The 27,026-nt window shown below is 49.7% G+C and overlaps 1 protein-coding gene and 1 non-coding gene across 7 annotated transcripts in view; both read right to left on the reverse strand.

Moving 5' to 3' along the window:
• The window catches only part of CCDC136 (coiled-coil domain containing 136), a 28,717-nt gene extending 14,799 nt beyond the window's left edge, over positions 1-13,918 (reverse strand). For all 6 annotated transcript variants that reach the window (XR_002829152.1, XM_023753537.1, XM_023753538.1 and 3 more), the window contains exons 1-7: positions 13,803-13,918; positions 13,041-13,148; positions 11,226-11,480; positions 11,047-11,121; positions 3,875-4,198; positions 877-988; positions 124-292 (exon numbers count right to left, since the gene is read on the reverse strand). Coding sequence is in view for 5 of the 6 variants with exons in the window: in XM_023753537.1 (XP_023609305.1) it covers positions 124-292; positions 877-988; positions 3,875-4,198; positions 11,047-11,121; positions 11,226-11,480; positions 13,041-13,148; positions 13,803-13,860 (1,101 nt within the window). In the remaining variant the exon portion in view is untranslated. The remainder of the gene's footprint in view (positions 1-123; positions 293-876; positions 989-3,874; positions 4,199-11,046; positions 11,122-11,225; positions 11,481-13,040; positions 13,149-13,802) is intronic.
• Positions 13,919-18,680: 4,762 nt separating this feature from the next.
• On the reverse strand, positions 18,681-18,752 carry TRNAP-AGG. The gene has a single exon. It is a non-coding gene; the product is annotated as a tRNA-Pro (tRNA).
• Positions 18,753-27,026: the final 8,274 nt, after the last annotated feature.

Raw genomic sequence — 27,026 nt, forward strand, 5'->3', positions numbered from 1 at the left:
TACTATCTCCTGCCATAGCGCACGCCGCCTTCGTCAACTCTGTCCTGTGTCTAAGGAGATGTTTCTCACACAGGCCAGGAGAAGGTACAAGAGGGACAACGGGAAGGGCCTGCATCCCCCTACCTTGCTCTGCATGTCACATAGCTGTTCCTCAGCTCCCAGCAGCTGCTGTCGCAACGAATGGGTTTCCGGATGAGGTTCTAGGAAATCCATTTCTACAGTCTGACACTCTGTTGACATCAAACTCCTTAGCGTTTGGGACTCCAGCCACTTTTCTGTTGCTCTTCGTGTCCTGCAATCCAGAACCCCAGAGCCATGTTTGGGAGAGAACTCTGCCTAGAATCACCTGCCAACGGTGCTTGGTCCTGATGTCTTTGTTTTAGACAAAAAATGGTAAGGAGCCTCTTATTGTGATTTCTCTCTCAAAAAAAAACCCCACACACTTAGAAGGGCACAACACCCCCAGCACCTCAACTTTCAAAGCTGTTTGTCTCTGGGAGGCCCTAAGCGTCCAGTCCAGTTGAGCTTGAGCCTGGCTCTGACGTCAAGTCAGCTCCAAGAGAGAGGACATCAGACTGAATCAAGTCCATGTGGACAACAAAGGGATCACTTCTGAGCTACTGTAGGGCCCGGCCAACCAGCCCCTAATGCCCCGAATAGAAGAAAACTAAACTGAAGTCAATCAACTCTAGTCCTAGACACTGAGCTGGGTCCCCATGCCTCTTCTAGGCGGTGTCCATATCCTTTGGACACCACGGGAAAGACCAGATCTCCCGGAGGAGAGGGACGTGCAAGAGCCTGGCATCTGCCTTCCGCGGCAGTTCTACGCGGGGAGAAGCCCAGTCCTCCAGGGTCCCACTCGCCTCCCGGCTGTACCTCTCGCTCTCCAGATCTGCCAGCTGCCCTGAGAGGCTGCTGTTGCTCTCCTGCAGGACCCGGTACTCCTCATTCAGGAAGCGGTAGCGTTCCCGCAGTTGCTGCAATTCCTCTGCAGAGGACAAGATGAGAGAGAGGTGAGGTCCTAGGGAGGAAGCACTGATGACCAGCCCCCCGTTTTCCTGCCTGGAAACCTGGTAGCAGAAGGCTGATCAGCTCCTCTTTTTCTAGAGACAGAAGAGATATCACATGCAGAGGCTTCGAAGACAGGGCCCAGAGAAGTCCACCCTGCAGAGGCTCTCTGTGCTCTTTTAAGAGCTGCCCTTCTTCTCATCTTCCCAGATTTGTCCTGTGAGCCCCTTCAAAACCCCAAACAAGACGGTCTTGGGATTTTAGGAGTGACGGTTTGTTTTTTTAATTTTTTAAAAATCCTCACCCAAGGATATTTTTCCACTGATTTTTAGAGAGAGTGCAAGAGAGAGGGAAAGACAGAGAGAAATATCTATGTGAGAGCAACACATCGATTGGTTGCCTCCTGCACGAGCCCTGACCAGGGCCCAGGCCGAGGAGGAGCCTGCAACCGAGATACGTGCCCTTGACCGGAATCGAACCAGGGACCCTTCCATCCTCAGGCTGACACTCTACCCACTAAGCCAAAATGACTAGGCTGTGACGGTTTAATTGTTTGAAGTTTTTTTTTTGTATTTAAAGTTTCCATTGAGACCAGTTTACATGGCTCAGTGGTTGAGCATTAACCTATGAACCAGGAGGTCACGGTTCGATTCCCGATCAGGACACATGCCTGGGTTGCAGGCTCAATCCCCAGTAGGGGACATGCAGGAGGCACCTGATCAATAATTCTCTCTCATCATTGATGTTTCTATCTCTCTTTCCCTCTCCCTTCCTCTCTGAAATCAATAAAAATATTGATATAAAAATAAAAATATTTTTAAAAATTAAGTTTCCATTGAACTGTTTGATTACCTCACTTTTAGTACAAAACACTGAGAGATGTGAACTGCCAGGTGTCACACTGCCAGTCTTGGCCTTTCAGAGACAATCCAGGCATCCTGAAGGTCCTTTAACTTCCTTTATCACCACACCAAATACACTGGCCTGCATGTGGTCAAGAATTCTTTCTAATGATCTTTTATCTGCTGTCAGAAGGACACATCCCAACCAGACCCACATATCACCCTCAATGCTGCTATGATACATACCCATATCTGTTTTGTTTCTTCATGATTAAGAATTATTTCTTGCCCTAGCCAATATGGCTCAGTGGATAGAGCGTCAGCCTGCGAATCGAAGGGTTCCAGGCTCGATTCTGGTCAAGGGCCCGTACCTTGGTTGCAGGCTCCTCCCCGGCCTGGGCCCTGGCCAGAGCCCATGCAGGAGGCAACCAATTGATGTTTCTCTCACGTCGACATTTCTCTCTTTCCCTTTCTCTTCCACTCTCTCTAAAAATCAATGGAAAAATATCCTCAGATGAGAATTTTTAAAAAAATTATTTCTCTCAGAATATTAATTCTACTGATATTTAAAAAGTGTCTTAACTATTGTCAGCTTCAACACCCTGAAATTTACTTCTAATGTTTATTCCAATCAGAAGTCCTGATCTATGTAGCAAAGTCCTTGAAATACTGCAAATTACCACAGAAGGAAGGAAGGAAACTAATCTTTAATGAAAACCAACCGTGTGTTAAACAATAGACTTGATGGTTTCAGCCTTGGTTTTAGTTAGTGTGTGAGTGCTTTCAACATGTTAGGCATTTCATTTAATCCCCAGAATAGCCCTGTAAATTTTCTTTTCTAAATAAACCTTAAATTTTAGAATAGTTTTAGACTTATAGAAAAGTTGCAAAGAATGCAGAATTCCCTGGAAGAGTTCTCATCTAGTTTCCCTAACTGTTAATATCGGACAATGGGTCCATTTGTCATGACTAAGAAATCAAGGTTGGTATATGAACTAAACTCTATACTTTATTCATATTTATCTACATTTCCCCTCAAGTTCTTTTCCTGTTTCAGGATCTCATCTAGCTGACAACTGAATAGCTCCTCTTTTTATTAACCACTTTTTATATAAATGGAAACAGAGGTTCAGAGAGATCATTCTGAGACTAAGTTCACTCTGTTACTCAGTGGAGCTGAGATGCTGAACTGAAGTCTGTGTAAGCCCAGCCCGGGCCTTCCCACTGGGCTGTCTGCCTCTCCTAGCATCACCCATCCAAAGGCTCTTCTGAGGGGCTTGTTACAGCTGGGAAACCTTGCACTCCTTTGATTCCTTGTTGATTTGCCTCTGCTTGACCTGGCCTAATATAAGGCCTCCCTTATACCCAGATCATCAATCCTAGCCTCAGAATAAAGGCAAACTCTCTGATGTCATGCCTCCTAGCAACTAGCTGGGAGACTCACTGTCTGAACGCTTTTGAGCTCTGAGCTTCTGAGTACATCGTGTTTTATTAGAAATAACCTCCCTTCGTCTCCAGCTTGTGTTCTGACTTTTTGCCCCCAAAGCTTCTACTCTGGGGAGGGCTAAAGGAGCCTAACAATTAGCATCTCAGGGTCTGGGAGCAGGACTGGAGGACCCCCTCTCCCTGCCACCCGCCTCCCCCGGCCCCCAGGAAGCAGTCCAGGCACAGCGCCATGCTGCCGGAGCAGCAGGAAGCGTTTCCCAGGGTGGCGGCCCCGGACTCCCACCTAGAACTGTCCTCCCCAGGAAGGGCTTCAGCCGAGTCAAATCGACAAACACCAGATGGCTCTCTGAGAAAGTTCTCCGGGCACATCTCCATGGTGCTATTTCTCACACCCTGATCGACTGGCTGTGGGACTCTGGGTGAGTTTTTCTCCCTTTATAGTCTTGAATTCAACCTGGAGGTTTTTTCTAGAGTTTCCCAATTCATTATCTAAGACCACCTTCCAACATCTTCTTGCACACTATCTCCCTCCGCTTGACTTTACTGACAGACCAGGAGAAGGGCTTGCACTCTCATACCTTGCAGCTCAGAGTAATCTGAGGGAGTGTAACTATTAGATGAGTCAGAGGTCTTCATTTCCATTTCTGCACGGAGGGAGGTGATCTCCAGCTCATACTCGTTCCGAACACGCTCCAATTCATCAAGTTCACTTTGCATCCGGCAGAGGTCCTCCTGCAGGGATGCTATGTCACTCTCATGTTCAGTCGCAGAATCATCTGCGGCTTGTCGCAGACTCTTGATCTCTGCATGGGCCAAATGCAACTCCCGTTCTATTTCCTTAAGTTCACATTCTTTCTCACGCTCTAACATGGAAATCTCCTCCCGTAGATTCCGCAACTCACCTGCAAAAAAACCCAAAGGTTAGGATGGTCAAGAGGATAAGTGAATTAATCTACCACGTTCTAGAGCAGCCGTGGGCAAACTATGGCCCGCGGGCCGGATCCGGCCCGTTTGAAATGAATAAAACTAAAAAAAAAAAAAAAAAAGACCGTACCCTTTTATGTAATGATGTTTACTTTGAATTTATATTAGTTCACACAAACACTCCATCCATGCTTTTGTTCCGGCCCTCCGGTCCAGTTTAAGAACCCATTGTGGCCCTCGAGTCAAAAAGTTTGCCCACCCCTGTTCTAGAGGCACAAAGGTAAAGGGAGGCACTTTCTTATCTAGAAACCCCTGACAACCTAGACTCTACCCTAACAGAGAAGTATAGTTTTATCTGGTATGAAATAGAGAGAATACCTAAGAAGGGAGCAGAGAGTGAATCTACGTAGTAAAGTAGTAGAAAAGTAGATTTTTGAGGCTTGGCACCAAAAGCAACGACTTAGGCTATTGACAACAAAAGGTATTATCAGTGCCCTGGCCAGTGTTCTCAGTGGTTAGAGCATCGGCCTGTGCACCAGAGCGCCGAGGGTTCGATTCCCAGTCAAGGGTAGGTATGAGCCCTGCACCCGGTCATCGGGGGCGAGTATGGGAGGAAACTAATTGATGTGTCTCTCTCATATCAATGTTTCTCTCTCTCTCCTCCTCCTCCCCTTTCCTTTCCAGTCTCTCTAAAAATCAATGGGAAAAAAAAAATCCTCACTCCTCAGGTAAGGATGAAAAAAAAAAAAAAGTATTATTAGTGTTTCTAAGGAATTGCCTAAGAATTAAAGGCCAAACATAACTTACAATATTTTTCTTATGTCCTGAGTCTTTTCAAAAATTCCCTGGCTAGTCCGGCCAGTATGGCACAGTGGTTGAGCACTGACCTATGAACCAGGAGGTCACAGTTCCATTACCAGTCAGGGCACACGCCTGGGTTGCGGGCTCAATTCCCCAGTGGGGAGATGGGCTCAGTAAATGCACACAGGCATTTATTTCCACTGTGCTGATGTTTCTATCTCTCCCTCCCTTTTTTCCCTTCATCTCTGAAATATATATATATGTTAAAAATTCCCTGGCTAAAAAAATCTACACAGACTATTCTCATGTATTCAGTCTGGGAGCTTAGAAATTAGAACTTCAGAATCCCCATGAACTGCCTGTGGTAAGTACTGGCCCTAAAATACTATCTATTTAGAGTTCATAGCTGAAATTCAAATGTAGGTTCATCACATGGTAACCAAACATGGGAAAATAACCTACATGTTGATTGATAAGAGATTGTTTAAATTAGTGATGGTTAAACAGAATATCAGCAGCCATTAAAAAGAAAATGGCAGATTTATTGAAAAGGTTTCCATACATACTAACTAGAAAGAAAAATCAGCTATAAAATATATTGTACTATCTTATTTTTGCAAAAAAACAATTATATGGCCCTAACCGGTTTGGTTCAGTGGATAAGGTGTCGGCCTGTGGACTGAAGGGTTCCAGGTTCGATTCCGGTCAAGGGCATGTACCTTGGTTGCGGGCACATCCCCAGTGGGGGATGTGCAGGAGGCAGCTGATCGATGTTTCTCCCTCATCAATGTTTCTAACTCTCTATCCCTCTCCCTTCCTCTCTGTAAAAAATCAATAAAATATATTTAAAAAAAACAATTGTATGTACAATATATAACACAAATATACAAAGACATAGAAAGAGGTCTGGAAAGATCTGTGTGCCAGCCATAAAGAGCAGTTCCTTCTGAAGTATGAGATAGCATCTGATGGGGACTTTTACTTTCTACATTGGTGCTGTTTGAATTTTCACAACAGGCCTCTATTTTATAATAGCTTTTAATTTACAAAAGAAATGTGTCAGAGCTCTCAGTATCTGTGGCACATCTCAGGGTTGTTGGACATGGATAATCTGGGATTAGGAGAACCTAAACTTGGAGAGAGAGTAAAAGGCACTGATACCAATAAAAAAAATCAAAATTTGGGAGCCAGGATTATGGAATTAATGAGGATTGGGTTGGGAGGGTCAGGACCTTCCCACAAACATGGCAAGTTACACTGTCCTTATCCCTTGCCCTGTCCTCTGCTCATTCTATTCACCATTCAGATTTCAACTTTCCCTAGCCCCTCTCCCTCACCTCCTCAAAAAAACTAAGCAAGTCCTCTATTAGATGCTCTCAAAGCACCGTGTAGTTTTGCAGTGTGTGTGTGTGTGTGTGTGTGTGTATGTGTGTAACACCTTACTCTCCTACTTCCTTGACTATAAGCTTCATGAAGGCAGGGAACACGTCTGTTTTGCTCATCATTATAGCTCCAGGATTTGTCATAGTACCTGGCGTGATGCAGCTTGATAAGTATTTGCTGTATTCGTGAATAAATGAGGCAGAGGGCCATCTATTGGACAAACGTTTACTGAGTACTACGAGAAGAAAAAATGGGAGACATACTGCAGATATAAATGCTGAATGGGCAGGGGGTCTCAGGGGCCGGAGGAATGTCTCCGGCCCTATTCCCACTCTCCCAAGCTCACACGTGCAGCTCTAGGCACATCTTTTGCCAGTCGTCCCTTCCCTAGAATGACCCCAGCGGCCTCCTCTTCTTGGTCTCTTCAAGTATTAATTGGTCACCACCTCTGTGCCACACCCAAGCTTCTCTCCACTCAGATTCTCTGACTTCCTTCCAGTTTGAAAGAACAAATTCCTTGCTCTATCCACTGCTGAACAGCACAGGGGCGGGTCTTGTAGGCCCGAGGGAAGAGCTTACCCAGAAGCTTAGAATCTAGTGGGGGAGACATACATGTCAACTGGCCATTAGGATAAAGGCCCTGCGGCCTGGGGTGGACTTCTGCGGAGGCTGACCAACCTCCACTTCCCTATGTGCCCTTGATGCTCGGGTCCAAATCTCCCTTAGGTTCTCTTCTGGAGTCTAGCCCTGCAAACATGACATGCTCCAGTCCAGGAGGAACCGAGGAAGGTCTCCCCACACCTGAAAAACCTCTTCATCAGGGGCAGGACCCGCTAAGGCCGAGGGGCGGGGCTTGCCGGCCTGAGGGAGGGGCTTATCCAGAAGCTGGGCGGGGCGGGGCCGGCTGGGGCGGGCCCTGGCCGGAGCAGGAAGGCCACAGCGGTTGGGAGAGCGGCGCCGGCTGGCAGCGGGGCTGGGGCTGTTGGGGGCGAGGCCAAGGGTCCGGGAGTCCGGGCTGCGGCACAGAGATGTCGGTGGTCACTTACTGGTTATGGCCTCCATCTCGCCGGCCCCCCTTTAGGCGGTCTCCCTGGGGGGCCTCCCGACTCCGGCCGGTCCCGGCCCCCGAGGGGCTGTGGCGGCCGAACGGCCTCCCAACACCAGCTACCTCTGAGCCCGCGCGCGCCCCCTCTCGGCGGAAACGGGCAACGCGCGTGCGCAAGGACGGTCTGTTAGTTCCCGCGGGTGGAGACCGGGGCGCCTGCACCAGACCTGCGGCCCCTGCCTCCCACCCCTTCCCCGCTTGGCTGAGATTTAACACCAGAAACAGCCCCACTGAGCAAATTGCTCTGGAACTTTATTCTCCCACGTTGTTGCCTACCTGCCTCTCTACTGAGATTCTGACTTGCTTATTTGAAAGGAATGTCCCTTATCTAAGCAAAGGCCTTTCATGCTGTACTGGACCATTTCCTTCATCATAAAAACATGATCTAGTGTGTCCTAGCTAAGAAATAAAAATAAAAAACCCCCAAACACTCTCCCTTGATTTTATGTCTCATTCCTTTATTTCTCTGCCTCTCTTCAAAACATGACGGCTGGAATTCTCTGGACTCACCTTCTCCATGTCACCTCCCCTTCCCTCTTCAGTCCCAACCCAATCAGGTTCTATCTTCGATAAAATATCTCAGAGCCCTCCATCTTGCCAAATCAAATGGCCATCTTCCTTGACTAAGCAACTTTTGACACAGTTGTTCTCTCCTCGAAGCACTTTCTGCTCTTGGCTTCCAGGGCATGAAAGGCTCCAGTAGTTCCTCCTACCTCAGTCCCTTTTTGCTCATTTCTCCTTCTATTCTGGGCCTTTAAATACTGGAGTAACCCTGGGACTGGAACCTTTTTCTTCCCTTCCAGTAACTCCATGTGATTTCATGGTGCTCTGCCATAGACTTGAATGTCATCTATATGCTAATGTTTCCCAAATTTATATCTCTGATTTCTCCCCTGGTTCTACAGTCACATATCCAATTCAACATATTTACTTGGATGTCATTACCCATTTCAAACTCAACATGTAGAAAACATGTCTTAAATGCCTCCCCTAACCCCCGATGTCTTCCTATCCCAATAAATAACACCACCAACCAACAGTCATCTCTTATCCCCCTTCCAATTCATCACAAATCCTGAGGGCTTGACCTTCAAAATCTATTGGGAATCACCTTCATTTCTATTACTCTAATCCCAGTAATCACCACCTCTTGACTGGACTATTGCAATAACTTGCTGACCAGACTCACTGTTTTGACTCTGTTCCCTCCATCCAATTTCCACACAGTGGACAAAGTGTTCTTTTTTTTTTTAAAGGTAATGTGTTTGTTTTTTAAAAAAATCTTTTATTGATTTTGAGAGAGAGAGGAAAGGAGAGGGGGAGAGAGAGAAAAACATCAATATGAGAGAGAAACATCAATCGGTTGCCTCTTGCACACACCCCAACAAAGGATTCAACTGACAACCTGGGCATGTGTCCTGACATCAAACCTGCAACCTTGAGGTGCACCGGGACAATGCTCAAACAACTGAACCACACCAGCCAGGGCTAAAGTGCTTTTGTTTTTTTTTTTTAATGTAAAGCAGTGTATCAGCCCAGCCCTGGCTAAGACCCTCCCACACCTTTCTGCTATACTTAGGATAAAAGCCAAACCTCTCAGCCCTAACCGGTTTGGCTCAGTGGATAGAGCGTCGGCCTGCGGACTCAAGGGTCCCGGGTTCGATTCCGGTCAAGGGCATGTACCTTGGTTGCGGGCACATACCCAGTGGGGACTGTGCAGGAGGCAGCTGATCGATGTTTCTTTCTCATCGATGTTTCTGATTCTCTATCCCTAACCCTTCCTCTGTAAAAAATCAATAAAATATATTAATAATAATAAAAAAAAAGCCAAATCTCTCAGCTGGCCTACAAGGCCCTTTGTAAGCTGGCCTCTGCCTGCCTCTCAGAACTCTCTTACCAGGGTCCTCCACATGCACTGTTACAGCCACAATGGCCTTTGTGCTGTCCTCCAAACACAGGAAACTCATTCTTGCCTCTGGGCTTTTGCAGTTGCTATTCCTTCTGCCCAACTGCTTTTCCCTCAGATCTTTCTCATTATTCAGGTCTTAGTTCAAATGTCACCTTCTCAAAGAGGATTTTTCTAACTACCCTATCAAAAATAAACTCCCTTTCACCCCATCTCCATCATATTGTTGCACTGTATTCACAGCATATTGCCACGTGAACATGTGTTGTTTATTTTCTGCCTCTCCTTATTAGAATGCACTCTTCACTAGGGCAGGGATCTACTCTGTCTTGTTCATAGCTGGGCCTCCAAGTCTACAGGCACTCCATAAATGGACGATAAACAAATAAATTAGCCCCTTCTTACAAATAAAGAAACAAGTGTCAGAAAGATAAAAGTGACTTGCCCAAGAGCACCAAGCTGGTTTCGTGGCGGAGCTGAGCCCAAGAATCTAGGTGCTCTGAGACCACTGCTCACACGCTGCCCTGTGCAACACATCTCCATTTCTCTCCTCCCCCCTCCCCCATGAATTGTCTACTTCTCCTGCATCTACCTTTGCTTACACCCCCGCCCCCCGCCCCGCCTCCCTCCACCTTTTCTTTGTCCTCTCCAGGCCTGCTTCCTGGGCTTCCTTTTTTCTCCATTTATACTCTTCTTTTTGGCTTGATCTCCCCTTCTCCTGGGAGAGTCCCTGCTGTTTTCTAGGGCAGCGCCCCTACACCTTCCGGAAGCTCACAGAAAATAACAAAAGCTGCCTTCTTTATTTGGTGGTACAGAGGAATGTGGGACGCCTGCCCTGCTTGCTTCCCAGAAGACAAAAGGGAAATGTGGGGTGTTAGAAGAAAGGGATTTGGGGGCCACAGCTTTGTTCCTAGGGAGCAAAAAGAAGCGTTCTCATCCGCTTCACTTAAAAAGAAAGAGATGTATAGAGTCCCCTCCAGTCACTTCTCATTGGCTCACTGTTTTTCCCAGGGTGCCCTTTGAGGGCCAGGAAAAAGCAATCTGGTTCAGAATTCAGTCCTGATCACCTACCCCTGGCACTGACCAGGAGAACCAGGGAAAAGAGATGAAGGTATGAAGGGAGGAGGCTGAAGGAGAGAAAAAGGAGAGAGTTAATCACAGGGAGAAAGGGTGAAATGGGAGGGTGAGAAAAGGAAGACAGAAGTGCCAGGCAGAGATGCAAAAAGAAAGAAAAATTGCCCAGCCGGGTGTGGCTCAGTGGTTGAGCATCGAACCAGGAACCAGGAGGTCACTGGTTCAATTCCCGGTCAGGGCACATGCCTGGGTTGCAGACTCAGCCCCCAGTAGGGGGCGTGCAGGAGGCAGCCAATCAATGATTCTCTCTCCTAACTGATGTTTCCATCTCTCTATCCCTCTACCTTCCTCTCTGAAATCAATTAAGAAACATTTTTTTTAAAGAAAACTAGGTAATGAGGGGAATGACGAGATGAGAAGAAAGGGTGGGATTAGTACAGAAAAAAAAAAGGAGAAAGTGCTGAATTAGGTTGTTTGTCTGCTATGCTTCAGCCAAACCTTCCAGACACAAGTCCCTGGAAGACCTCCACCTCTCCAGCCTGAGTTCTGGGAATTACCTTGGAGCTGCTGGATCTGCTTGGTGAACACCTCTGCCTGCTGGGCACTGGCCAGCCGTTCATCCTCCAGGAGCCCTGCAATGAGACAGGGGCCAGCATCAGGCCTGAGATCCTACATCAGGCCTGGGATCCAGTGAGCACAGAGCCTTTGGGCCAGGCCCTCAGTCACAGACACTCACCCTGCAGCTCCAGGGAGTCGTCCTCGTGCTGCCCTGCCAGCTCCCGGGTCTCTTCCAGCTCGGCCACCAGCTGCAGCACCTGAGCCCTCAGCTCCTCGAGCTCTGTCTCGGTGAGGCTCAGGCCCCGGTGCTTGCCCAACGACAGGGAGCCCATACCACCACCTTTCTGCACGTGCTCTTCCTCTTCTTCCACCTCTTCCACCTCTTCCTCCTCCTCCTCTTCCTCCTCATAGAGTGCTGGGAGTAACACTTCCCCTAGGGAGGACACCCAGCCCACCAGGGAGTCAGAGACAATTTCCTTTCAAGGGTCCTTCTAGGGCGGGCGCTCAAACACACTGGCTCAGGGCAGAGATGTTATAATAGTGCCACCTGGTGTCCCCCAAGAACCCCCTGGGCAGGCCCTGCACTCCTGAGTCTTCAGTTGTGAGGGTCAAGTTTGGAGGTAGCCCATCCCCCTTCCGGGCCCTTTCTGGACCCCTCCTGCACCTGGTGGCCTCCCATTACCGCCTTTGGGCCAACTGAGCAGCCGGCGCTGGCTCAGCCATGTGAAGCTTGCATGAGGACACCTGCGTCTTCCAGTCCCGGTCCCTGGGTAGTGGGACAAGTAGTCAAGAAAGGATTCAGACACTGGGCATATCTCAGGCCAAACGGGGCAAGAGTTACCGTTTGGGGGTTTGTGGAAAGTTAAAAACTATCCTGGTGGCTTGTGAGAAATTAGCCTTTCCATAATAAAAAGGCATTGCCTGCCTGCAGGCAGAGAAAGAAAACACTTAAACCAAGTGATTCTGAATGTTTTACTGGACAAACACGGGGGCCCTTTCAAATGTGCTCTTTTTGAAATTTTCTACAAGGTCCACCTTCCTTTTCCCTGCTGAGTGTCTGCGGGGTGGGGGTGGGGGTCCGCTCTCCCAGCCCTCCCTGCCTGTCCCTCCTGAGTGCAGTGAGGCCCCTCCTCCCCTGGTGACCACAGTGCAGGTTTTCAGGGGGGAGTCTGAGGGTGTGCTTGTGCGTAAGAGAAAGCCTTTAACGCACTGGAAACTGGGGTGTGCCTGCTCCCGAGCCTCTGGTTGGTGAGCACCCTCTCCTTTGCTGCAATGCAGTTCCTCTAAATAGCAAACATCGTATCTGGGTTGTGATTGTTTGCTTCGTTTTAAAACCTGAATCCCTGATCTTATTTTCTTCAATAACAGCAGCCTAAGGTTCATCTGGGGTCCCTTGAGTCATCTGTCCCCCTCGGGGAAGCAGGGTTGCCACACTGAGTGTGCACAGAAGTCCCAGAAAAAGGACCAGCTTCCCTTCAGGGGCCTGTGTTGGCAGCACCCACGAAAGCCCAGGGGTGTGTGGGAACACATGAGTGTTGGGAGGTTGGCCTTCCCGCCTGCCCCCTCCCAGGCCATCTCTTTCAGACAGTAAGCGATCCTAGAGAACCAAAGCCACAAAGCTTGCGTATGAAGTTCCTGATGGTGGCACGAGAAACATAATTCACATGCTCCCTTCCCAGCTTTTCAAAAGAAGAGACAGCTTGGGGGCTGGGTTGAGAGGCAGCAAGAACAAACCCCCTGCTGAAAAGCTCTGTCCAGCTGAGGCCTGTTGGCTGCCTGGCAGCTCCCTCGGGACACACAGCCTGGTTAGGTGCGGATTAGGGTCCCCAAGGGATGCACCTGGAACCCCCCTCCAAGCCGGAGCCCTGAGGAGGGCAGGAGGGGGCTAAGGTGAACTGAGGAAGGAGCTGTGTCCTGGCTCAGAGTTCTGGGGTCAGAGGGCGGAAGGAGGAGGGGGGAAGAGAGAGAAATGAAGCTTTCTGGGAAAACTCACCCTCCATAGCTTGCATCCCCCGCCGCTCCAGGGACCCCCAGCGCTGGCCTTTCTTCCTCTCACATCCCTCAGAGCCCTCGTAGGAGCCTACAGTGGTCACTGTGGAGCCTGCCAGAGGGACAGAGGGGGCGCTGTCGATGCCAGGGGCGGCTGGGGGCTGGGTGCAGGGCCGAGAAGGAAGGGGACGTGCCTTCTAGCCCTTTGGAGCCCCGGGGTTTTAATTCTCGAGCTGCGCCTGCGGGGACCCCGCCCTGCACCCTCCTCGGCACCCCCAGGTCCAGCCTCCTCTCCGGAAAGGGTGTGTGTCTCTTCAGCCCAAAGGGGACCGCAGGAGAGAGACAAGGATGGAGGGAGGACAGGAGCCAGTAAAAGAGCGGCTGAAAGGGTGCGGTGGTGCGCGGAAGGAGCAGGTGCTGGGGGCGGGGCTGTGGGAAGGGGTCTAGGCCAGAGCTGCTCCCCCCTGCACCCCCCCTTCTCCCGCGGGACCTGGCGCGCCCCACCCTCGGGAGCCTTCGGGCCGGCGGGGTGCAGGGTCGGGAGCCGCCAGGGCTGGAAGCATCGCCGGCTGCACAGACGAGACGGGGAGGGCGCGGGAGAGGCGCCGGGGCAGGCGTGGCGGTGGCGGGAGAGCCAGCCAGGAAAGATGGAGCCCGGGCCAGGTGGGGGTGGGACGGAGGAGGAGGACTTCGGAGGGAACGGGGGGAGGAGGACCCTGGGTCCGCAGGGAGCAGAGGTGGAGAGTGAGGAAGGGGCGGGTCTGACCTGGGCCCGGGCAGCTCCAGCTCGCGGCGCCCGCGCCGGCCCCAGCAGCCGCCTCCATGGCCGCTCGCGCCGCCGCCGTCCCCGGGAGCAGACGCTGCAGCAGCGAGGCCGGGACCCGGCGCCCGTGCGCAGGGGGACGGGAGGGGGAGGCGGAGCGGAGGGGGCGGGACGAGGGGGCGGGCCTGGCAGGCACCTGACACCGCCCCGCCCGCCGCCGCCGCCGGGAAGCCCTCCTTGCACCGCGGCTGGGGAACCCGGGCCGGCGCGGGGCGCGGGGAGAGGGAGAGCTTGTCCCCGACACGCCCATGCCGGCGCCGGGGAGCGGGCGGGCGGGCGGACGCGGCTAATCGGGCTGAGGCTGCGCCCCGAGGGAGCGGCACGGTGCCCTGGTCTGGCGCGGGTCCTGCCGGGGTCGGCTGCGCGCGGGGACCCCTCTTCGCCGGGGACAGGGCCCGGCCTCAGGGCGCTCAGCGACGGGGAGGGAAGGACGAGGGTGGACCAGCCCTCCCGCCTGTCCCTCCAAGCGCGCAAACCCTCCCGCCTGTCCCTCCAAGCGCGCAAACCCTCCCCGCCGGTCCCTCCAAACGCGCAAACCCTCCCGCCTGTCCCTCCAAGCGCGCAAACCCTCCCCGCCGGTCCCTCCAAGCGCGCAAACCCTCCCCGCCTGTCCCTCCAAGCGCGCAAACCCTCCCCGCCTGTCCCTCCAAGCGCGCAGACACTCACTCCGCACGCAGGGCTGCCGCCCGAGCCCCCGCAGCGGCTCCTCGCGCCCGGGAGTTGCGAGGCTGGAGGAAGGAAGCCGAGGCCCACGAACGCGAAATGCCAGGCCCTGTCTCTGCCTTCCCGGAGCCCCCGCCCAATCCAACCAGGGAGCGCTCCGTGGCCCCGCAGCCCGCGCTGCCCGAAGACCTCCTCTCCCACCGCCCGGCCTCCCGCCCTGGCCCCAACCCCGTGGGCCACCAGCCCCGATGCACGCACCCCACCCCTGTAGCCGCCTCGAGTGGGAACTGATGTTCCCTCTTGTAGATGTGGAAGCCCAAAGGGCTTGTTTCAGTGATTCAGTTATTCACCCGAGGACTGTCTGTCCCCCAGGCATCTCTGCGGGTCTCCGCAGGGACAGAGCGGCGCACACGTAGGAACAGGGGCGTCCCGGCGCCTCCAGAAAAGTATTGGAGGTTCCTAAGACTTCCCAGTATGATTTCATGCTTAGGGAGTTAAATGTTGCCCAATAACGATAACGTTGCCCTATAAGAGTCTCCCTCCCCTCCTTTCCCCTTCCTCTTCTCTCCCCCTCTCCTTCCCTTCTTCCTCTCATCCCCCTAGCCGAGTGCTCTGAGAGATGATGGAGGTTTCATTTGCTCCCCAGAGATCAGGATTCCATTCTGTATCCTGTGGTCAACGTGATCCCGTTGGGGAAAGGCTGTTGAAGTAGCCCATCCAGACCCTTCCGGAGGGTCGGCTGCAGATATCAGACCGGCCCAGACTTGGGGAGCAGGACAATTGTCAGGGAGGGAGGAAGGGGCTGGCATTGGGAGGGTGGGGCGGCAGAGAGCTCTGGTGACTGACAGCCTAGTGCTGCAAGCCCCGTGGCTGTGTGGTCTGCCATAGTGCAGCTCCTCGTTCTGCCTCAGCCAGGGGGGTCAGTGAGCAGCTGGTGTTCACCCGCTGACCTTTGGGCTGATGGAGGAAGGTCAAAGGAGGACGTTGTCGACTCTGACACCAGGTCCAAGCGCTTCTCGGGGAGCTCTGATCCTGAGTATTAAGACTAGTTTCTCCCTGGCTCTTGGCCTGCAGGTCAGCTTTCACCCTCGATTAGGAGGGCATTCAGGGAGATCCGAACCAATCTATTCTCAGGACCCAAATATGGGCAAATCCTGGCCAGACCAGCACTGGGTTGATGATGGGGGGTGGGGTGGGGGGGGGATTAGAGGGCAGGAGGGAAAGGCTCAGCAGCTATGGGGGGAAGTGGACCAGGGCCCAAGGATGCAGCTCCCAAGTGCCAGCAGAGGTGGGGGTGTCAGGTGATCAGCTGAGGGAGATGATCTAAATTAATCCTTGTAATCCCTGGACTCAGGACTCAGCCTCCCTCCTAATCCATCCCAAAGCTCATCCTCTCAGGATTGATGCGACCATTTATCCCCCTTTACCCTTATTTCTAAATGCCCAGATCCCTTCGTTAGAAGGGGGAAAATGTAAATCTTTTAAACATGCAGAAAAATACAGAGATACAGTGAATAACAATAAATATCCACTGAAATCCAATTTCTGTTCATTTCTTGCCATATTTGATTCAGAGATAGCCCTTCTAGTTACAGTTTTACAGTTTTATTCTCTATGTATATATTCACAAACACTACAGAATATTGACTTGTGTTTAAAATCTATCTAAATGGTATTATACTGCATACATTATTCTGCAAGCTTTCTTTTTTCTCAAAAGTGTTTTACATTTATTCATGAATTTTAACTTCTGAATACGATTTCATTGTTTGAATATACTGGTACCACAATTTATTTATTCCTCTTTCTGCTAAGGGGCATTTAGAATGTTTCCAGTTTTCTGGGTTATAAACAATGCTGCCATGAACAGTGCTGTGCGTGCCTCCCTGGCATATATGTAAGCACTTCTCTAAGGTAGATACCTAGAGGTAGAATTTCTAGGTCAGGGAATATGTGCTTAACGTCACTAGTTAAACTTTACTAGTTATTGCTACAGTGCTCTAAAAAGCTGTTTGACCAATTTACACTCTTACCAGTGACTTTCTGTGCTTGATTAGATTCACTAACATAAATTTCTCTGCTCACCATTCCTTCTTGCATTCCACGCCTTCCTTCTTGTACAGTATATCCTTTGGTGGCATTTCAGTGAAAGTTTTCAAGTGGTAATCATTCTGAGCCACTGTCTTAAAACTTCCTTACTTCACACCATTTAAGTGGAAACTTCGTGGGCAGAGAATTCGAGGTTGTCAGGTTTTTCTTGATCTTTTGAAGATATTTTATTTTTTTCTATAATATTTTGTTGCTAATAAGAAATCAGCCAATATAACTATTATTTTTCTAGGCAAACAGGCCTTTTTTTTTCTTGTTACTTTTAAGATTTTTTTCTTTTCCTCAGTATTCTGCAGTTTTGCCACAATGTGTTTATAAGCTCAGGACTCTTCAACCTGAGACCTGTGTTTTTCTTCCATTTTGGAAAATTCTTAACCATTATCTATCGGGATATTACATTCCCCCCATTCTTCCTGTCTCTTTCAGGAGCCCCTATTTTATACTAGAGGCCCAGTGCATGAAATTTGTGCACAGGTAGGGTCCCTAGCGGCTGCCGGCTGCCCACCAGCAGCCCTTTGTTCTGCGCCACCCCCTGGTGGTCAGCGCACATCATAGCGAGCAATTGAACTCCTGAGGGGACACTTTGCATATTAGACTTTTATATATATAGATAGGGTTGTGATATGCCATATATATCTCATTCTTTCCCTCATGTCTTTTAACTATTCTTTCATATTTCCTATTTCATCACCTTCCCTCCAAATTTTGAATGATTTCATCAGCTCTATCTTCCAATTCACTAATTCTCTTTCCAACTGGGTCTAGTCTACTGTTTAATACATCATTGAGTCTTTAATTTCAATGATATGCCTTTCATTTCTTAATGTTTTATCTTTCCCTCTCAATAAGCTGCTTTTTTTCATAGTCCAATATTTTTATTGTGGTTTATTTTCTCGTGTTTAATTTTTAGTGCTTTTAAGTATACTTATTATATAATGTTTTTCTATTAAGCACAGTTCTGGGAGTGTTAATTCTTCTGTTTGTTGTGTCTGCTGACTCTTTCTTATAGTTGATTACTTCCTTGTCTAGTTTATAATATTTTATTGTGAGCTCTTCTACAGCAGGTGTGTGTGTGTGTGTGTGTGTGTGTGTGTGAGAGAGAGAGAGAGAGAGAGAGAGAGAGAGAGTCCCCCATATGATCTGGCCTAGGAAAACATTCTTACAGAGCTCTTTCTTGCTTCTGTGGGGCTGTGTGGTATTCCTAGGGATTTCAAGAGTCCAAAACCAGATTTCTGTTTAACTTCTCTGCTTGAGAATCAGCATCAATCAGATAATGTAAATCCGGATGCAATACAAGCATTTGCTCAGACTCGGGACTTCAATCCCTCAGGTTCTTTTCTATGCTTCTGTGGACTGGTGTGTGTAGTTTTTAGTTTTCTTTCCACGGAGAAGGTAGATCTTTGATGTTCTGAGCTTTATGCAGGGGGTCCAGCCCCAGCGCCTTATCTCTGGTGGGCTGAGGCCACATATCCCATAACCAGAAGCATTGAGATGCAGCTCTAGGTCCCTGTCTAAACCCACCATGGCCACTGGGACAGCCTCCTCTCCTCTTTTATATGGTTTTGTCTTCCTTCCTTAAGTCTAATATTTGGGTTTCCTTTTTTTAAACTAAATTTTTGCAATTGTCCATATTTTAATTTTAAAATTCTATTTTATGCAAATTTGTGTGTGTGTTTGAGGGGGGGCTGGGTGAGGAGATAGCCACATTAATTCAGTCTGCCATGTTGCCAGAAGTTCCACTCTGGATTTCCTGTGTTGTTATTATTATTCCTAACAATCTGTATGTCTGTAAAGTGCACTATAATTTGCAAAAAGATTTCACATAGTTTCTCTGAGAAATAAGTATTACTGCTCCCATATTGCCGAGAGGAAAACCGAGACTCAGTTTTGAATCTTAGCTTTTGGACTTTGAATCCTGTGCATTTCCTAGCTTGGGTTTTACACGGGGACCTAGGCCATATGTGTGCTTCTACTCCAGAAAGGGCAGGCAGTATATATGTGTGTGGTCGGGGTGGGGAGGGCAGAATAAAAATAAATCCAGGAAAAGCAGGGCTCGTCCGGGATTTGAACCCGGGACCTCTCGCACCCTAAGCGAGAATCATACCCCTAGACCAACGAGCCTGTTATAACTGCCTCCTGCCAGATGTGCCTTCCCTGCCACATCAGCTTCAGCCATAGTGTGTGGTTTCCAGAGGTGGCTTCTCTTTTCCAGGCTGGCTCCCAGCCCAGGCTGGCTGCACGCCCCAGGCCTCGCTCTCTCCTGCTCCTCCCCGTCCCACTTCAGGGCTACACAGAATCCCGGTACTCTAGGCAGGGCCCCTCCTTACCCGTGATCAGTCTCCCCAGGGCTCCCACGTGGAGTTCCTAGGGTGCTGCTGGGGAAGGGCAGAGAAGAAGCCAGCCTCCAGCAGCCTCCACTGTCCGGGGAAACCCAGGGCTCAGGGAGCCTGTCTGGCATCTCCTGCACCGATGACGAACCAGGCTTCTGTCTTACCTCAGGATCAGGCCACCAAAAACCCTCCAAACAGAAGAGCCCCCTGGGTGTGGGTGTGGGTGTGGGAGGCTGCCCAGGTCACCTTCACTGTGTGAAATTTGCTGAGTTCTTCAGTTTCTTCACCTGTCAGTTGGGGAAGGAACACCTGCCCTGTCTGCCTTGCAGAAGGTTTTGAGGATCCAGGGAGACAATGTCTGTGAAACGCTCTGCACACTGTAAAGCTCTATAAAGGAACCGGGTTATTATGGTGGCATCATGAGGGCCAGGGGAATACACAAGAGGAAAGCTGCCACTTAATGCTTACGATGGGCTGGGCAGTGCGCTCCTGGCTTTACAGATCCTATTTCACCTTCTAACAACCTGGTGAGGCTGGTGCCAGCCCCATTGTAAGAAATAAACTTGCCTAAATTTAGCTTAAAAGAGGCACACTTATTTCAATGGAAGCCTGTTTTAAGTTCAGTTCACACTGCTACCCAGACTTTCTAGAAAACCAAAGATGGGGATACGTACATCCGGTAAATACCCTCCCTCTCTCCGCTGCCCATCCTGCCCACGGAGGCTGCAGGGAAACCCTGCTGACAGGCCAAGGGAGCCTGGTGGGGACCCTTTGGGCTGAGAGTTTCCCAAATGGGAGTGGCTGGGAGGTCAGCCTCAGGGAACGGGGCCTTGTGGGAGACTCACCCATCACACCCAGGGACCCTGCTCGCTCCCAGGGGAAATGTCCCCCATGAGGCTGGGAGTTCCGGGGGGCAGAGACCTGTCTTACTGGCCTTTGGTTCCTGCCCTGTGTTTAGCACTTGGCAGCCATGCTGACAATACAAACGATTTCCAAGCATTTCGGTGTAAGCACTTTACCAGGTGGATCTCATTTCATCCTCACAGCACCACTTAGCAAATGTCTGTGGAATGCACGGATGAGTAAAAGTCAGGGTTTGCACACAAAACGTCGCTAGTGCAACAGATATTCAGGTGAATCCTCATCCCTTGGCTTGAAGTAGAAACCGTAAGCCTGAAGACACCCTCCCACCGCCGTCCATGTAAGCAGACTTCCTACTGAGCCAATCCCTCTCTTGGATAAGCAGGGAAGAATGGCCCACCTTAGAGAATGGATTGGCCAGCATTCCTTTCTACCCAGGGGGTAAAATTTCATTATCTCCACCCAGGAGTGTCTGGACCAGACAGTTGGCTCTGCTAACTAATCATGGCCGGAGAAAAAGGCGACAGCTCATCCAGTCTAAAGCCAGAGTCTTTTTTGGGTAGCCGTTCCCCGGCTTTAAAGTGGCTTATAAATAAAAGCACACTCAAGGCGTTGTTCCATTACCTCAGCAGACATTCCCTGCATTGTTCATCCTGGTGGGTGTGCCAGGGAGTGAGGTTGCTCCCAGCAAGGGCTCCGAGGGGGATTTTACTGAGAATATTTCAGGGCTGAGACCAGCCTTGGGCCCCAGCCAGTGCTTCCCTCCAGGGGTGCTGCTGGAATTTGGGGCAGGATCCTTCTTCTTTGTGTGGCCTGTCTGGAGCAAGGTTCTGCTCACTGAATACCAGTAATCATTCCTCTGTCACGGTGTCAGCCATAACCCCCACCCCACCCCCAACACACACACACACACACACACACACACACACACACACACCCCTGGTGGAAACCCCTTAGCGCTGACCATGCATTCTCTTTCCAGGTTAAAATGACTGTGGCCTTACTCTAGGGCAGTGGTTCTCAACCTTCCTAATGCCGCGACCCTTTAATACAGTTCCTCATGTTGTGGTGACCCCCAATTTTATTGTTACAAATTGAACATAATTAAAGCATAGTGATTAATCACAAAAACAATATGTAATTATATATATGTTTTCCGATGGTCTTAGGCGACCCCTGTGAAAGGGTCGTTTGACCCCCAAAAGGGTCGCAACCCACAGGTTGAGAACCGCTGCTCTAGGGGCAGTGGGATTTCAGGCCCAAAGGACTTCTCTGCATTTAAAAAGCCACCAATGGAATCCTCTGGGGAGAATCTACTTCTGAGCCTTTCCTCCCATCAGGAGGGTAGCTTTCAGTCAGGCAAACCCTTGGATGGTTCCTCATTTTCACGAGAGCATGTCAACCTTTTTCTTATCTCTTATATGGAGAGCCCTACAGGTCGGAGGTTAACAGGCAACATTGTCACAACACATCATCTCAAGCCACTGTGAGCACTTTAACAAAGACAATGAAGAGACTGAAATTGTTAAAGATTTTGCTTATCTTCATTCAGTCATCAATTCAAATGGAGACTGCAGCCAAGAAACAAAGAGAAGGCCAGAGACCCAGAAGGGAAGCAATGGAAGAATTAGGAAAGGTCATCACGAGCAAAGATGTGTCATTGGAGACGGAGGCCAAGATCATCTGTACCCTCTTATTCCAGTTACTATGTATGGATGCAAAAGTCGGACTTGTAAAGATAGCTGATAGGAAAAAGATTGATTCATTTGAAATATGGGGTTGGAGGAAGGCCTGGGGAGGGGACGGGAGTGGGGTGGAGGGGATGAAAGGGGACAACTGTGATACTTTCAACAATAAAGATAAATCAAAAGAAAAAAGAAATATGGGATTGGAGGAGAGCCCCGTAGATACCCTAGACCAGGGGTAGGGAACATCCGGCCCATGGGACCTTTAAAGGCCGAGAAATCATGTGGTCTGGCCCTGCCGAGGCATTAGGGATGAGTTAATTAAATGTTTGACCAAATATCACAGGCTAATTTTTAAGTTGATAATTCTGTATGGCCCGTGAATGATGTTATAAATATCCAAATGGCCGTTGGCAGAAAAAATGCTCCCCACCCTGCAAATTAAGCCTGAAGCATCACTGGAAGCAAAAATGACAAAACTAAAGCTGTCCTACTTAGGGTACATCATGAGAAGGCAGTGTTCTTTGGAAAAGACGATAATGCTAGGACCCAGCAGGCAAAGAGGAAGATCAAACACAAAATGGACCAACCTCATAAAAGAAGCCAGAAGCATGAGTCTGCAGGAGCTGAGCAGGGCTGTTAAGGACAGGACATCATGGACATGGCTCATTCATAGGGTCACCAGAAGTTAGAGCCACCTCAACAGCATGTAGCACACACATCAAAAACACAGCAAAGCCCGGCCAGTGTGGCTCAATGGTTGAGCATCAACCTATGATCCAGGAGGTCATGGTTCGATTCTTGATCAGGGCACATACTCGATTCACAGTAGGGGGCCTGCAGGAGGCAGCTGATCAACAATTCTCTCTCATCATTGATGTTTCTCTCTCTCTCCCTTTCCCTTCCTCTCTCTGAAATAAATAAAAACATATATATATATATATATATCCAAAAGTGTTCTGGCAGGGTAGCTCAGTTGGTTAAAGTGTCATCCTAATACACCAAGGTTGTGGGTTCGATCTCTGGTCAGGGCACATACAAGAAGCAACGAATGAATGCATATATAAGTGAAACAACAAATCAATGTTTCTCTCTCTCTCCCTCCCTCCCTTCCTCTCTCTCTTTCTCTCAAATCAATAATAAAAAAAGAAAACACAGCAAAAAGTGGACACCGGTTGCCTCTGGAGAGGGGAACTGGGTGACTGGGAAATAAACTTACTGTTCACCGTATATTCCTTTGTACTAGTTGAATTTTTGAGCTCTGGACGTATATAGAATTCACTCAAAACAGAAATTACATTATTACAAAACTAAGCAGAGAGAAGCAATAGAGAGAATAGGGAGAAATGCATTTCAGAGAGCCGAAATGTCCCCTGGGTCAGAGCAGCCCAGCAGAGCTGGTATTGGCCCCATCCTGATGGTTCTGGTTTATGTCCACTTCCAAACTGTGCTTTGGGTGGAGTCCCTATGGAGGGGTAGTAGTCAGTAGCTGGCCCAGTCCCGTGAAACTGGATGTCCACTCAGAGAAGTTGTTGGGGACATGGTTTATTTGATCACACCAGCGTCTCCTTCGTGAAGTCCCCGGGGGGCCATTACTGTCTGTCCTACTCCCAAGAACAGTTGGTTTGCGTTTGCTTTTTGGACACAGCATTATGGAAATGAGCAGCTGCTGGAAAGCACACATGTGGTCCATCCGTAGGACCTCACAGGGTGGTCACTTTCAGTTTCATTCCTGTCTCTTGAACTGTCCACTGTTGTCCCTCTTCTTTTGCTCTGATGTCTGATGCATGATTTCCTGTTGTGTCCCCTATATGCCTGCAACCTCTCTTAAACTATTGCTGGAAATAAATTATTCCTGGAATAAGCTCCTAGGAAATAGGGGGGAACCCTGAAACTCTTCAGAAAATATGCTCTTTTTCTAGAACTTCTCTTTTTTTAGAATGAAAAACGACTTTTCTCTTGACTGTTCTCCATTCAGTTCTGGGCATTTGTAAGTCTAAACCAGTCGTCGGCAAACCGCAGCTCGCGAGCTACATGCGGCTCTTTGGCCCCTTGAGTGTGGCTCTTCCACAAAATACCACGTGCGGGCGCGCACGTACAGTGCGATTGAAACTTCGTGGCCCATGCGCAGAAGTCGGTTTTCAGAAAGGAGATAGACGAAACAAGTATACAAGACGAGTGTGGATGGGAGAGTTGGAAGGGATTGACCTCAGCGAACGTACCTCAATCAGATTGAGGACGTTTTTAGCAAAGGCCAGCTTAGGAGTCCCCTAATTAAGTTAATAACAGTGTACCTACCTATATAGTTTAAGTTTAAAAAATGTGGCTCTCAAAAGAAATTTCAATCGTTGTACTGTTGGTATTTGGCTCTGTTGACTAATGAGTTTGCCGACCACTGGTCTAAACCAATGGTCCTCAACCAGCGGGGAGGGAGGGGAGCAGGGTGATTTTTCCCCTCAGAGGACTTCTGTGTCTGGAGACTTCTTTGGTTAACATGACTGGGATGGTGGTGCTGCTGTCAGCATCTAGTGGGGAGAGGCCGGGGAGGCTGTGAAACATCCTGCAGTGAGCAGACAGCCCCGCGACAAACAATTGTCTGAGCCAACACAGCAGTAGTGCTGTGGTCGGGAACCCTAGTCTAACCATACTTAATATGACCTTCTGTGAAGCCTTGGTGTATTATAATGTTCCTAAATTAAAAAGTGACTTTAAATCTGAAAAGGACACTATCTATGTGAAATAGACTTTAAATGTCTCCTGTTTTTATATCTTTGCCCTCCTTCTTTACCCCATGCTTCCCTCCTCCCACTCCATGGCTTCGATGACTCTGGAGATTTTTGTCCCTTGCTTAGATGCCAGTGAGACTCTATGTCAGTGATGGCGAACCTATGACACGCGTGTCAGAGGTGACACGTGAACTCATTTTTTGGGTTGATTTTTCTTTGTTAAATGGCATTTAAATATCAAAAATATAAGCCTTTGTTTTACTATGGTTGCAAAGATCAAAAAATTTCTATATGTGACACGGCAACAGAGTTAAGTTAGGATTTTTCAAAATGCTGACACACCGAGCTCAAAAGGTTCGCCATCACTGCTCTATGCTTATCTGCCCCTCTTAGCTGGGGCTGGTTGCCCCTAACTTGGACCCATTTCCTCTATTTATCTGAGAGAGAGAGAGAGAGAGAGAGAGAGAGATCAATTTGTAGTCCTACTTATTTATGCATTCATTGGTTGCTTCTTGTATGTGCCCTGGCCAGGGATCAAACCCACAACCTTGGTGTATTGGGTTGACACTTTAACCAACTGGGCTACCCTGCCAGGCCTGTCCTTACTTCTGAAGTGGGTGGAATAGGGTGAGAAGGGACCGTCTGGAAGGGGATGGAGAGGCCAACGTGCAGCCACCTGTCCTGGTCAGCGGAGTAAGAAGGCCTGGTGTCTTCTCACCACATCATTCTGGGCGGAGCCTAAGCCCAGGGCTGCCCTTGCAGGCTCCTGTCAGAACCATTGGCCGAGGCCGGCAGCTCAGCAGAGCCCAGCAGACAGACAGCTGAGGCTGACTCCCTGCACTCAGCCAGGGCCATGTGCCCTGTCCAGGGTTAGGCACTGCAAACACTGCCTTCAGGAGTGGCCTCTGTCTGGCCCAGGTCCCAAGGGCCTGCCAGGGGAAGGGTTGTGCTGACTCAGACAATCTAGTGGAGGCCAAGGGGCCTTGCAATTCCAGGCCCTTACCTTAGCTGGGTCTCTGCCAAGAACCCACCTGTGGGTGAGTGTCTGTGGGGCGTGTGTGTGTAGAAATGTCAGTCTTTCAGAGCGGCTGACAAGTCTCCATCTAGCCTGTCCAGCTCGGCATTCACGGGACATAGATTTTAGCCGTAAGGTGTGGCCTTGTGGGAATTTAAGATGGAAAGGCGGGTGTTTGTCCAGCGTCTTTCGCTTGGTGGGAATTGAACTCAAACTCAAATCTCTGCTCAGTTTTCACCACAGCTCACCCTTTTCCTGGGGTCCTTGGAGATGCTCAGCCGTCAGCCTAGGATTTGAGGGGAGTTAATGTACGGATTTGAAGGCTTCCCGCACTGTGGCCTCCTTCACTGCAGGAAGCTTACCTTCCAGACTCTGTCCTTGGACTCTTCAAGCCAACAAAGGCTGTCCCTTGTCATTTAGACTGAGGGGTACCCAGGGGGAAAACCCCATTTAAATGTAGTTGGCTCCTTTCATCCAGGTGTCTGGGTGCTTTACAGTGCTTTCAAGTAGTTGTTTTTCCTATTTTGTCCAGAGTTTATAATTCTTGCCTCTGGTGGGGAATCATCGACTATATACTGCTCTGCCATTACAGGCTATCCTTTCACTCTAACTTACCTCTATGGAAGGTGTGTCACTTTCATCTATGCATTTATTGCGTGCTGGGGAGGGGAAGAAGATGCAGCCCTAAGGGCTGACGTGCAGTGTTGAGTGCAAGTGTAGGTGGAGCTTACAGCAGAGCTGGCATCACTGGGGTGGGCTTCACAGAAGGGGTCTTGGCCAGTCAGGCTGTGAAGGCCGGGCAGGACGTGGGTGAGCGGACGGGAGAAAAGACTGTGGCAGCTTGGGCACTGCTGGGCTAAGGGCAGAGACAGGCATGAACATGGTGTGAGAGGGACAGTGCTCCAACCAACCTCAGCCTGGCTGCGGGGGTCTGAGCAGGAAAGGTGTACTTTCCGGGTAGACTCAACGTGGAGAAACAGAGGCGGCCGATGCTTTCGACTGACCCCTTCCATGAAGGCTGTGCACTAAGGTGCTCCCAGGACATTCCCTGATCCCCGTCCTTTCCTGCAGCCCGAGGCTGGTTCCAGGCAGGTTGAGAGCCCCCGATCTCTGGAGAGAGAGACTTAGGGGCAACCACCACAAAGGGGCAGATGGGATGCAGACACCTAAAAGGAGGGAGTGGTGCCAGATCTAAACCGAGTGGGTGCCCTTGAGAGCTCCATTCAAAGGGAAAATGAAAGAGTGGTGGAAGCCCTGGCCGGCGGGCTCAGTTGCTTGGGCATTGTCCTGGGCACCGAAAGGTTGCCAGTTGCCAGGGTTTCAGGCTCAATTGCATGTGGGGAGCGTGCAGGAGGCAGCTGACGGATGTTTTGCTCTCACATAAATAATTCTCTCTCTTTCCCTTCCCCCCTCTCTAAAAATCAATAAAAAAAATCTTTTTTAAAAAGTGATGTAAGCACCTTTACTAAGTATGGGCCAGCATCTCCCAGGGTCTGTGAGCTGACTCTTGTTCACCCCAGTCCCCAGTAGTGCATGTCCGGATTCTTTGAGCCCAATCTTTTATCCTCTGAAGGACACACAATCGGCTTTGAGGCTGCAAAAGGAGGTTTAGGTGGGGGTTTGGGGGGGGTGGTCTCTAATCCCAAACTTTGTCCTTAGGAGGCTTAGGATCAGCGCTGACCATTCAGGGAACCCAAAGTGGCTTTGGAGGCTGGGTTCTCTGGTGAGGTGGGGGGAGGGTAATCTATAAGAGGAATGAGAGGGGGTGGGGGACCTCC

The sequence above is a fragment of the Myotis lucifugus genome, unplaced genomic scaffold (assembly GCF_000147115.1).
Source record: "Myotis lucifugus unplaced genomic scaffold, Myoluc2.0 scaffold_46, whole genome shotgun sequence".
Classification (NCBI taxonomy): domain Eukaryota; kingdom Metazoa; phylum Chordata; class Mammalia; order Chiroptera; family Vespertilionidae; genus Myotis; species Myotis lucifugus.